This window comes from Oncorhynchus mykiss, chromosome 6 (assembly GCF_013265735.2).
Source record: "Oncorhynchus mykiss isolate Arlee chromosome 6, USDA_OmykA_1.1, whole genome shotgun sequence".
In the NCBI taxonomy this organism is placed as follows: domain Eukaryota; kingdom Metazoa; phylum Chordata; class Actinopteri; order Salmoniformes; family Salmonidae; genus Oncorhynchus; species Oncorhynchus mykiss.
The window spans coordinates 99,513,714-99,527,719 of NC_048570.1; the positions used below are offsets into that span (position 1 = coordinate 99,513,714).

The 14,006-nt window shown below is 40.1% G+C and overlaps 1 protein-coding gene across 3 annotated transcripts in view; it reads right to left on the reverse strand.

Annotated features, from left to right (window-relative positions):
* The window catches only part of LOC118965010 (zinc finger protein 710-like), a 46,844-nt gene extending 33,942 nt beyond the window's left edge, over positions 1–12,902 (reverse strand). The window contains exon 1 of one of the 3 annotated variants that reach the window (XM_036981710.1): positions 12,774–12,902. Coding sequence is in view for 2 of the 3 variants with exons in the window: in XM_036981708.1 (XP_036837603.1) it covers positions 12,290–12,556 (267 nt within the window). In the remaining variant the exon portion in view is untranslated. Of the gene's footprint in view, positions 1–12,289; positions 12,626–12,773 lie in introns of those variants that run through there. The other 2 variants (XM_036981708.1, XM_036981707.1) reach the window with 2 other exon arrangements.
* Positions 12,903–14,006: the final 1,104 nt, after the last annotated feature.

Here is a 14,006-nt window from a genome sequence, read left to right on the forward strand (position 1 = left end):
TGCTGACCCTAACCCTAAACCATACTGACCCTAACCCTAAACCATGCTAACCCTAACCCTAAACCATGCTAACCCTAACCCTAAACCATGCTAACCCTAACCCTAAACCATGCTAACCCTAACCCTAAACCATGCTGACCCTAACCCTAAACCATACTGACCCTAACCCTAAACCATACTGACCCTAACCCTAACCCTAAACCATACTGACCCTAACCCTAAACCATACTGACCCTAACCCTAACCCTAACCCTAAACCATGCTAACCCTAACCCTAAACCATACTGACCCTAACCCTAACCCTAACCCTAAACCATGCTGACCCTAACCCTAACCCTAACCCTAAACCATGCTGACCCTAACCCTAACCCTAAACCATACTGACCCTAACCCTAACCCTAAACCATACTGACCCTAACCCTAACCCTAAACCATACTGACCCTAACCCTAACCCTAAACCATACTGACCCTAACCCTAACCCTAAACCATACTGACCCTAACCCTAAACCATACTGACCCTAACCCTAACCCTAACCCTAAACCATGCTAACCCTAACCCTAAACCATACTGACCCTAACCCTAAACCATGCTGACCCTAACCCTAAACCATGCTGACCCTAACCCTAAACCATACTGACCCTAACCCTAAACCATGCTAACCCTAACCCTAAACCATGCTAACCCTAACCCTAAACCATGCTAACCCTAACCCTAAACCATGCTAACCCTAACCCTAAACCATGCTGACCCTAACCCTAAACCATACTGACCCTAACCCTAAACCATACTGACCCTAACCCTAACCCTAAACCATACTGACCCTAACCCTAAACCATACTGACCCTAACCCTAACCCTAACCCTAAACCATGCTAACCCTAACCCTAAACCATACTGACCCTAACCCTAACCCTAACCCTAAACCATGCTGACCCTAACCCTAACCCTAACCCTAAACCATGCTGACCCTAACCCTAACCCTAAACCATACTGACCCTAACCCTAACCCTAACCCTAAACCATGCTGACCCTAACCCTAACCCTAACCCTAAACCATGCTGACCCTAACCCTAACCCTAAACCATGCTGACCCTAACCCTAACCCTAACCCTAAACCATGCTGACCCTAACCCTAACCCTAACCCTAAACCATGCTAACCCTAACCCTAAACCATACTGACCCTAACCCTAACCCTAAACCATGCTAACCCTAACCCTAAACCATACTGACCCTAACCCTAACCCATGCTGAACAACAATATAAATGCAACATGATGCAACATGGTCCCATGTTTCATGAGCTGAAAAAAAATATCACAGAAATGTTCCATACGCACAAAAAGCTGATTTCTCAAAAATATTGTGGACGAATTTGTTTACATCTCTGTTAGTGAGCATTTCTCCTTTGCCAAGATATTCTATCCACCTCACAGGTGTGTTTAATCAAAAAGCTGATTAAACAGCATGACCATTACACAGGTGCACCTTGTGCTGGGGACAATAAAAATGCCACTGTAAAATGTGCAGTTTTGTCACACAACACAATGCCACAGATGTCTCAAGTTTTGAGGAAGCATGCAATTGGCATGCTGACTGCAGAAATTTCCACCAGAGCTGTTGCCAGAGAATTTCATGTTCATTTCTTTACATTGTTTTAGATCACTCATTTTGCAGTACATCCAACTGGCCTCACAACCGCAGACCACGTGTATAGCTTTTGTGGGCAAGCGCCCCATGGTGGGGTTATGGTATGGGCAGGCATAAACTACGGACAACGAACACAATTGCATTTTATCGATGGCAATTTGAATGCACAGAGATACCGTGACGAGATCCTGAGGCCCATTGTCTTGTTATTCATCCGCCACGATCACCTTATGTTTCAGCATGATAATGTACATACTGTTTGTCCTGTCCAGTCCATCACCTCATGTTTCAGTATGATAATGCACAGCTTGTTTGTCCTGTCCAGTCTAGAGGTCGACTGATTATGATTTTTCAACGCCAATACCGATACCGATTATTGGAGGACCAAAAAATCCAATACCGATTAATCGGCCGATTTAAAAAAAAATCTATTTGTAATAATGACAATTACAACATTACTGAATTAACACTTATTTTAACTTAATATAATGCATCAATAAAATCAATTTAGCCTCAAGTAAATAATGAAACATGTTAAATTTGGTTTAAATAATGCAAAAACAAAAGTGTTGGAGAAGAAAGTAAAAGTGCAATATGTGCCATGTAAGAAAGCTAACGTTTCAGTTCCTTGCTCAGAACATGAGAACATATGAAAGCTGGTGGTTCCTTTTAACATGAGTCTTCAATATTCCCAGGTAAGAAGTTTTAGTTTGTAGTTACTATAGGAATTATAGGACTATTTCTCTCTTTACCATTTGTATTTCATTTACCTTTGACTATTGGATGTTCTTATAGTCACTTTAGTATTGCCAGTGTAACAGTATAGCTTCCGTCCCTCTCCTCGCTCCTCCCTGGGCTCGGATCAGCAACACAACGAAGCAGTGTTACCCATACAGAGCAAATGAAACAACCACTCCATGCAGAGCAAAGGAAACAACCACTCCAAGGCTCAGAGCGAGTGAAGTTTGAAAGGCTATTAGCGCGCGCTAACTAGCTAGCCATTTCACTTCGGTCACACCAGCCTCATCTCGGGAGTTGATAGGCTTGAAGTCATAAACAGCGCAATGCTTGACGCACAATGAAGAGCTGCTGGCAAAATGCACGAAAGTGCTGTTTGAATGAATGTTTACGCACCTGCTTCTGCCTGCCACCACTCAGTCAGATACTTGTATGCTCAGTCAGATTATATGCAACGAAGGACACGCTAGATAATATCTAATAATATCATCAACCATGTGTAGTTAACTAGTGATTATGATGGATTGTTTTTTATAAGATAAGTTTAATGCTAGCTAGCAACTTACCTTGGCTTACTGCATTCGTGTAACAGTCAGTCTCCTTGTGGAGTGCAATGAGAGAGAGGCAGGTCGTTATTGCGTTGGACTAGTTAACTGTAAGGTTGCAAGATTGGATCCCCCGAGCTGACAATGTGAAAATCTGTTGTTCTGCCCCTGAACGAGGCAGTTAACCCACCGTTTCTAGGCCGTCATTGAAAATAAGAATGTGTTCTTAACTGACTTGCCAAGTTAAATAAAGATTAAATAAAAGGTCTAAAAAAATTACATAAAAAAAAAAAAAATCGGCACCCAAAAATACCGATTTCCGATTGTTATGAAAACTTGAAATCGGCCCTAATTAATGGGCCATTCCGATTAATCGGTCGACCTCTAGTCCAGTCCATCACCTCATGTTTCAGCATGATAATGCACAGCTTATTTGTCCTGTCCAGTCCATCACCTCATGTTTCTGTATGATAATGCACAGCTTATTTGTCCTGTCCAGTCCATCACCTCATGTTTCTGTATGATAATGTACAGCTTGTTTGTCCTGTCCAGTCCATCACCTCATGTTTCTGTATGATAATGTACAGCTTGTTTGTCCTGTCCAGTCCATCACCTCATGTTTCTGTATGATAATGTACAGCTTGTTTGTCCTGTCCAGTCCATCACCTCATGTTTCTGTATGATAATGCACAGCTTGTTTGTCCTGTCCAGTCCATCACCTCATGTTTCTGTATGATAATGCACAGCTTGTTTGTCCTGTCCAGTCCATCACCTCATGTTTCTGTATGATAATGCACAGCTTGTTTGTCCTGTCCAGTCCATCACAGGGTTCTAATAGTGTTCTGTCTGTCCTGTCCAGTCCATCACAGGGTTCTAATAGTGTTCTGTCTGTTTGTCCTGTCCAGTCCATCACAGGGTTCTAATAGTGTTCTGTCTGTTTGTCCTGTCCAGTCCATCACAGGGTTCTAATAGTGTTCTGTCTGTCCTGTCCAGTCCATCACAGGGTTCTAATAGTGTTCTGTCTGTCCTGTCCAGTCCATGACAGCGTTCTAATAGTGTTCTGTCTGTCCTGTCCAGTCCATCACAGGGTTCTAATAGTGTTCTGTCTGTCAACTTCACACAGCCATTGAAGAGGAGTGGCATAACATTCCACAGGTCACAATTAACAGCCTTATCAACTCTATGTGAAAGAGATGCATGAGGCAAATGGTGGTCACACTAGATACTGACTGGTTTTCTGATCCATGACCCTACCTTTAAAAAATAAAAAGGTATCTATGCCCAACAGATGCATATCTGTATTCCCAGTCATGTGAAATCCATAGATTCAGGCCTAATACAGTTCATGTAACATTTTACAAAATGTAACTCAGTAAAATCTTTGAAATTATAGCATGTTGTGTTTATATTTTTGTTCAGTATATATAGTTAGAGGAATTTGATGTGAGCTAGCAACAGACAGACTGGTTTCGTGCGGACAAACCAAATACAGTCACTCAGCAACCGGACACGAACACAATCTGTGGAGAAAAACACATGTTCAAATATTTGCATAACCTTTGATTGGAGGATAGCTGTGGGGGTTATCCAATCAAGATCAAATCTTCTGTTCTCCTCAAGTTCATTAATGGCAATTTTGAAGAAAGACCAGTCTCTTTGACACGTAACATTAATTTTAGCTAAACAGACTGGCAACGAGGCTAGATTGGTACCAGTTTAGAGTTGTGGTTTGTTGGTTAGTACTAGTACACCGTATACAAAGGTATTTGGAAAAAGCCATGGGATGGTTTTTAAATACCGTTGAAACTATTTCTTTGAAGTTTTTTTAAACAAATGGTAATATTTGTAGCCATTTTAAGTAAATAGCTGAAGTCAACTTGTGCAATACAACAGGAGATAAAGAAGACCAGGTTCTTAATTTCTTTTTGCTCGTCCTCAGTCACGTGATATTTGTTTACAAGCACACAACAATGAGAGACCGGAGCCTTGTAAGTCACTCACTGTTGTGCAGCTCATGCCAGGTGATCTGGAATTCACAACTAAATGTTTGCCAGCTAGATATCTTATAACCAACTAACTGTCTAAAATGTGATAAATGCAATGCATTTAATGCTTTGCTCTAATTTAGTAGCTAGTTCGCTATCTAGCTAAGTGGTTAACCTCTTCATCCTACCCCCTCTTTTTTCGAACATTCTGTTAAAAATCGCGCAACATTTCAGCGTCCTGCTACTCATGCCAGGAATATAGTATATGCATATGATTAGTATGTGTGGATAGAAAACACTCTGAAGTTTCTAAAACTTGTTAAATCACGGCTGTGACTATAACAGAGCGTGTGTTTCATCGAAAAGCGCAAGAAAAACTTGTCACTGAAAGCTGAAAAAAGTATCCATGCGCCCCTTTCACCAAATTTAATATGGACACGGATGCATTTCCTACAGCTTCCACACGATGTCGCCAAAAACGTCATTTTCATTGACAAAAATCCTTTGAGACATTACCAATAGATCCGTCATTCCATCCAGCCTACCTCAATCGATTTTGGAAGATTGAAAAATGGACATTGTTTTCTTGAGTAGCTGCTATTGAATACTGATCGCCCAGTGATCAATTTGATCGCTTATTAACGTTTACAAATACCTAAAGTTGGGTTACAAAAGTAGGTTGAAGTGTTTTGTCAAAGAATATAGGCAACTTATATCATTTTTAAAAATGACGTTGCGTGTTGGAAGAGAGCTTTTTTCGTGAAGCAGACAGGCTATACAAATGGATATTTTGGGCATTCATGGACGGATTTAATCGGGAAAAAGACCAATTTGTGATGTTTATGGGACATATAGGAGTGCCAACAAAGAATATCATCAAAGGTAATGAATGTTTTATATTTTATTTCTGCGTTTTTGTGTAGCGCCGGCTACGCTAATTATTTTGTTTACGTCGCCTTCAGGCATTTTGGGGTGTTGCATGCTATCAGATAATAGCTTCTCATGCTTTCGCCGAAAAGCATTTTAAAAATCTGACTTGTTGGCTAGATTCACAACGAGTGTAACTTTAATTCAATACCCTGCATGTGTATTTTAATGAACGTTTGAGTTTTAACGAGTACATTTAGCATTTAGCGTAGCGCATTTGCATTTCCAGGTGCCTACTTGAGACGTCTGCGTCTCAAGTAGGATCAAGAAGTTAAGAGTTGTGGTTTGATGGTTGGCACTAAACTGAGTCAAAAAAAAGAATCGTCCCTTTTTCAGAACTCTGTCTTTCAATGATAATTCGTAAAAATCCAAATAACTTCACAGATCTTCATTGTAAAAGGTTTAAACACTGTTAACCATGCTTGTTCAATGAACCATAAGCAATGAATGAACATGCACCTGTGGAACGGTCGTTAAGACACTAACAGCTTACAGGCAATTAAGGTCACAGTTATGAAAACTTAGGACACTAAAGAGTGACTGACTCTGAAAAACACCAAAAGAAAGATGCCCAGGGTCCCTGCTCATCTGCGTGAACGAGCCTTGGGCATGCTGCAAGAAGGCATGAGGACTGCAGATGTGGCCAGGGCAATACATTTCAATGTCCGTAATATGAGACACCTAAGACAGCGCAACAGGGAGACAGGACGGACAGCTGATCATCCTCGCAGTGGCAGACCACGTGCAACAACACCTGCACAGGATCAGTACATTCGAACAGCACACCTGCGGGACAGGTACAGGATGGCAACAACTGCCCGATTTACACCAGGAACACACAATCCCTCCATCAGTGCTCAGACTGTCCGCAATAGGCTGAGAGAGGCTGGACCGAGGGTTTGTTAGGCCTGTTGTAAGGCAGGTCCTCACCAGACATCACCGGCATCACAAAGCAGTGTCGCACTGCTTTGCTTTATCTTGGCCAGGTCGCATTTGTAAATGAGAACATGTTCTCAACTGGCCTACCTGGTTAAATGAAGGTGGGGAAAAAACACCAATCGGGACAAGTTCTTCCAGTTGAAAAATATGATGTAAAGGTGTTACAAGCCGATGACAGAGAACATAAAAGCCCTTTTCTGAACAATAAAAATGGCCAAATAAAAAGGTAGTAAACCCAAAATGGCTTTATAAAAAAAGTATACCAGTGACTGAGCCTACGAGTGACTAGAGAAGGCCAGTCAACCCTGGTATATAAAGTGCAGTGGTGTGTAAGGGTTTTGCAGTTTAAAATAAATCTCAATGTGCCATGGTAAAGGGTGTCAATTGATTCCAAACACTGAGCAGAAGCATTCATATATAAAATATCCCCATAGTCTAGTATAGGCATAAATGTAGCTGATACTAGCCTCCTTCTGGCTTCAAAAGAAAAACAGGCCTTGTTCCTAAAATAAAATCCCAACTTCAGTTTACATTTTTTTGTAAGTTCTTGAATGTGCAATTTAAAAAAGAGGCCATCATCAATTCAAATTCCAAGATATTTATATGAGGTTAGTCTCAATCTCCTTGCCCTGACAGGTAGTAATAGGTGAAAGGTTCAGAGGTCTATTTCTTGCTTTAGAAAACACCTGTAGTTTAGTTTTGTCAGTATTGAGGATAAGCTTTAATTGAAAGGTATGTTGAACAGTATAAAAAGCAGTTTGCAAGTTCTGGAAAGCTTTTGTGAGAGACGAGGCACAACAATAAATAACAGTATCATCAGCATAAGTGAAGTTGTGCATTTTGCACATTTTTGTCTAAATGATTAATATAAATAGTGAATAAGATGGGACCAAGTACACAGCCCTGGGGCACACCACTACAGACAGAAATGAGCCCATCAAACAGAGTGCACTGAGTTCTATCAGACAGATAGTTAGCAAACCATGCAACTGCATGCTCCGAAAGACCTACTCTCGACAATCTCTGTCTCAGTATAGCATGATCAACTGTATCAAAAGCCACAGTGCTGTTTTTTGTCAAGGGCTTCAGTGATATCATTTAAAACATTCATGCCTGCTGTAATTGTGCTATGTTTTTTACTGAAGCCCGAATGGTAATCTCCTGTACCACCTCAATGACATTACTATTACTATTATCTACTGAACCACCTTCATGACATTACTATAATTTACAGTACCACCTCCATGACATTACTATAATCTACTGTACCACCTCCATGACATCAATCAATCAATCAATCAAATTTATTTTATATAGCCCTTCGTACATCAGCTGATATCTCAAAGTGCTGTACAGAGATGACATTACTATAATCAACATGACCACCTCCATGACATTACTATTGCTATAATCTACTGCACCACCTCCGATATTAATATAATTTACAGTACCACCTCCATGACATTACTATAATCAACATGACCACCTCCATGACATTACTATAATCTACTGTACCACTATTACATTACTATTAATATAATCTACTGTACCACCTCCGTGACATTACTATAATCTACTGTACCACCTCCATGACATTACTATAATATACTGTACCACCTCCATGACATTACTATAATCAATCTGACCACCTCCATGACATTACTATAATCTACAGTACCACTATTACATTACTATTAATATAATCTACAGTACCACCTCCATGACATTACTATAATCTACTGTACCACCTCCATGACATTACTATAATCTACTGTACCACCTCAATGACATTACTATAATCTACTGTACCACCTCCATGACATCACTATAATCAACATGACCACCTCCATGACATTACTATAATCAACATGACCAACTCCATGACATTACTATAATCTACTGTACCACTATTACATTACTATTAATATAATATACAGTACCACCTCCATGACATTACTATAATCTACTGTACCACCTCCATGACATTACTATAATCTACTGTACCACCGCATTGATATTACTATAATCTAATATACCACCTCTATGACATTACTATTACTATAATCTACTGTCCCACCTCCATGACATTACTATAATCTACTGTACCACCTCCATGACATTACTATAATCTACTGTACCACCTCCATGACATTACTATAATCTACAGTACCACCTCCATGACATTACTATAATCTACTGTACCACCTCCATGACATTACTATAATCTACAGTACCACCTCCATGACATTACTATAATCTACAGTACCATCTCCGTGACATTACTATAATCTACTGTACCACCTCCATGACATTACTATAATCTACTGTACCACCTCCATGACATTACTATAATCTACTGTACCACCTCCATGACATTACTATAATCTACAGTACCACCTCCATGACATTACTATAATCTACTGTACCACCTCCATGACATTACTATAATCTACTGTACCACCGCATTGATATTACTATAATCTACTATACCACCTCTATGACATTACTATTACTATAATCTACTGTCCCACCTCCATGACATTACTATAATCTACAGTACCACCTCCATGACATTACTATAATCTACTGTACCACCTCCATGACATTACTATAATCTACTGTCCCACCTCCATGACATTACTATAATCTACTGTGCCACCTCCATGACATTACTATAATCTACTGTACCACCTCCATGACATTACTATAATCTACAGTACCACCTCCATGACATTACTATAATCTACTATACCACCTCCGTGACATTACTATAATCTACTGTACCACCTCTATGACATTACTATTACTATAATCTACTGTACCACCTCCATGACATTACTATAATCTACTGTCCCACCTCCATGACATTACTATAATCTACTGTGCCACCTCCATGACATTACTATAATCTACTGTACCACCTCCATGACATTACTATAATCTACAGTACCACCTCCATGACATTACTATAATCTACAGTACCACCTCCGTGACATTACTATAATCTACAGTACCACCTCCATGACATTACTATAATCTACTGTACCACCTCCATGACATTACTATTACTATAATCTACTGTACCACCTCCATGACATTACTATAATCTACTGTACCACTTCCATGACATTACTATAATCTACAGTACCACCTCCATGACATTACTATAATCTACTGAACCACCTTCATGACATTACTATAATCTACTATACCACCTCCGACATTACTATAATTTACAGTACCACCTCCATGACATTACTATAATCTACTGTACCACCTCCATGACATTACTATAATCTGCTGTACCACCTCAATGACATTACTATAATCTACTGTACCACCTCCATGACATTACTATAATCTACAGTACCACCTCCATTACATTACTATAATCTACTGAACCACCTCCATGACATTACTATAATCTACTATACCACCTCCGTGACATTACTATAATCTACTGTACCACCTCTATGACATTACTATAATCTACTATACCACCTCTATGACATTACTATAATCTACAGTACCACCTCCGTGACATTACTATAATCTACAGTACCACCTCCATGACATTACTATAATCTACTGTACCACCTCCATGACATTACTATTACTATAATCTACTGTACCACCTCCATGACATTACTATAATCTACAGTACCACCTCCATAACATTACTATAATCTACTGAACCACCTTCATGACATTACTATAATCTACTATACCACCTCCGACATTACTATAATTTACAGTACCACCTCCATGACATTACTATAATCTACTGAACCACCTTCATGACATTACTATAATCTACAGTACCACCTCCATGACATTACTATAATCAACATGACCACCTCCATGACATTACTATAATCTACAGTACCACCTCCATGACATTACTATAATCTACTGAACCACCTTCATGACATTACTATAATCTACAGTACCACCTCCATGACATTACTATAATCTACTGAACCACCTTCATGACATTACTATAATCTACTATACCACCTCCGACATTACTATAATTTACAGTACCACCTCCATGACATTACTATAATCTACATGACCACCTCCATGACATTAGTATAATCTACTATACCACCTCCATGACATTACTATAATCTGCTGTACCACCTCAATGACATTACTATAATCTACTGTACCACCTCCATGACATTACTATAATCAACATGACCACCTCCATGACATTACTATAATCTGCTGTACCACCTCAATGACATTACTATAATCTACTGTACCACCTCCATGACATTACTATAATCTACTGAACCACCTTCATGACATTACTATAATCTACTGTACCACCTCCATGACATTACTATAATCTGCTGTACCACCTCAATGACATTACTATAATCTACTATACCACCTCCATGACATTACTATAATCTACTGTACCACCTCCATGACATTACTGTAATCTCCAGTACCAGACTATCAACTCATAAACCAGATGTTCAGTAGCACCTGGTATGCAGTGTTTATTCACCAAGATCTGACTACTATTAATTATCTATTACATTGGGCGTACCTGTAATGCAGTACAATAATCCATATCATTGTGTTGCCTAAATATCTGTCCCTGACTGTATTGTGGGTGCAATTCATTATCAGGTAGAACAGAAAAGCAGCAGTACACCAGACCTGGTAGGGCCAGAACTGTGTTCCCCTGGACTAGATTTTAATTGTTGTTGAGGCTAATGCTGATGCTTCACAAAAGACTAGAGATTGGGTCAGAAATCCATTCATTTGGAACAAGAAGCATCAGCCTCGAGTCTATTGCATGTTGATGCAATGGAGTGTCTGCAACAACGTATCTTCACCAACTCAGACCTGGCAGACCTACATTATCAGTTTCAAAGTAGCCTAACCATTCCTCCATGGTCGTACCAATTGTATCCAACAGCACAAAAAAACATCGGGACTTGTTTCAATTGGTTGGTCATTATTAGCCTCTGAACACGCGCTGTATCTTTAAATGGGCCGATAACTTGGCAGGAAAACTAAGTTGAAGAAAGACAGGTTCTGGACGGGCCTACTAAAGATAGGTTCGGCCAGACCCGCTAGTGGCATGGAGGGCTCAGCTCTGAGATGGGGATACCTAGTGTGGCCTCGCTACTCGTTTATGGGTCTCTTTCACACTCCCTCCATCCCACCCTCACGACGCCATCGGTTTGTGGCATGGGACATAGAGTGTGGAAGTCAAATAAAAGACGACATTTTGGCTACATAGTGGCTGACGTAGACTGGCTTTTTGTTTACAAGCCGATGTTAACCGCCATAAAGATAACGAAACAACCGCGTAAACAAGCACATTACACACTCGCGATACACAGAGAGCCATTTCCAAACCGAGTGAAAAGGAATGAGATAAATGACGCTAGACTAGAAACACTGTCGCCTCTCCGGCCGGTCTACTCTATTCGCTCTGTTGTTTCCTTCCTTTATTTCACCAATGAACATATATTCAACTCACCTGGTTCCAAAAGAGGTTTATGGTGGCGAAGTGATTGTGGTGGGTGTTAATATGAGAAACCAGTTTGAACGTGGTGTCCCCCGTTGACGTTGTATGTAGAGCAGGACGGAAGGAGGAAGGGATTGAAAGAGGGGTGACGTAAATGAAGAAACAACAGAGACCTCCTCCTCCTCCTCCTCGCTGGCAGACAGGAGAGAAGTGCTGATAAACTGACATGGAGAATAGACACCTCGTTCGTATTGCCATTTTTACTAAGATATAATACATTTACCACCTTTACTTTCTTTTTAGTCATAGACCACATTTCGGTAGGCCAATAGGCTCCAACTCAAGGTCTGCCCCTAGCGGACTAAACCTCATTCCATGGTGAAGGAAGTTTATAGTGAACTTCACCATCAGAGAGAGTGGAGCAGAGACCAGGCTTTGCGGAATCTCGCTCCGACTTCATCGATTCGCTCAAGGTCAAAAATCATGAAACGCCTACCTTGTATCTATGTTTGTCCTCTGTAGTTGCGTGCCTTTCTTTGTTTGCTGAAATCTATACTTTTTCAATAAACATTCATCAAATACAACCACCGACGTTTATTCTCGTTTCTGAAGTAAAGGGATGACATGACGTATGCCTTTGTGTCCAATCAAATCACACGATCTACAGCTAGTGACAACCATTCAAATGTAGATCATTACAGGCGCCAGTAAACAATACATTTGTTCCATAACTTTATTGACTTGGCACATTTCTGTCCAGACTCTAGAGATACTGAGAAATAACGAGGGAGAAATCATATAAATATTTTTATATAGGTTTCATTTACACACTTCATCGGATTTACATTGACACGTGTGCTGAGTTGCCACCTTCGAGAAACGGAAACAAGCAAAAAGTCGGTGGTTGTATTCACGTTTATTGAAAATGTATGGATTTCAGCAAGCAAAGAAAGGAAAGCAACTATTGTTACAAAGGTCTCTAACCATGGAGTGGACTTTGGTCCGCAAGGTCTGCCACATGCAACCAATAGAGGCAATAATTATAAAAATGTTCTTCTCATTACTCTCTATTTATAACTGATAATAATAATAATCGATATAGTCGGGGCTAGATTCCGCAAAGCCTGGTCTCTTCTCCACTCTGTTGGTGAAGTTCGTAAACTTCCTTCACCATGGAGTGGAGTTTGGTCCGCAAGGTCTGCAACCAATATTGGCATTAATTATTAAAATGTTCTTCTCATTACTCTCTATTTATAACTGATACTAATAATGAATAATATCTCATTAAGTCCTTATTGAGCGTTAAGCCACCAGAGGGCGCTCTAGCACAATATACCCTGCAGACAGGCTTGGTGCAGACCATAGAGAATAATAGAGGCCCCTAGTCGCCAAAAGATTCTATTAATATAGGTTGTATTTAATATAGTTAACTGGGTGGGACTTCCAACTTTATTGGCTGATCCATCCCGATAACCCTGTTGGAGTCATGTCCTATCTGGATCATCATGAAGAAAAATTACTACTTCAATATGGAGATTGCCTCAATGGCGCTGCCCATGCTGTTATGCTATAATGGGAGAGATTTGATTTTATGCTATAATGGCAACAGATATAAAGATGAGTCCTCTATCTATCTCTATGGCGCAGGCCCAGACTTGCCTTGTATTTTTGAAGGAGAGTAATTCCTTTAATTCCTCAGTTTGGAACTCGGTAGTGAGTGTTGCAACCG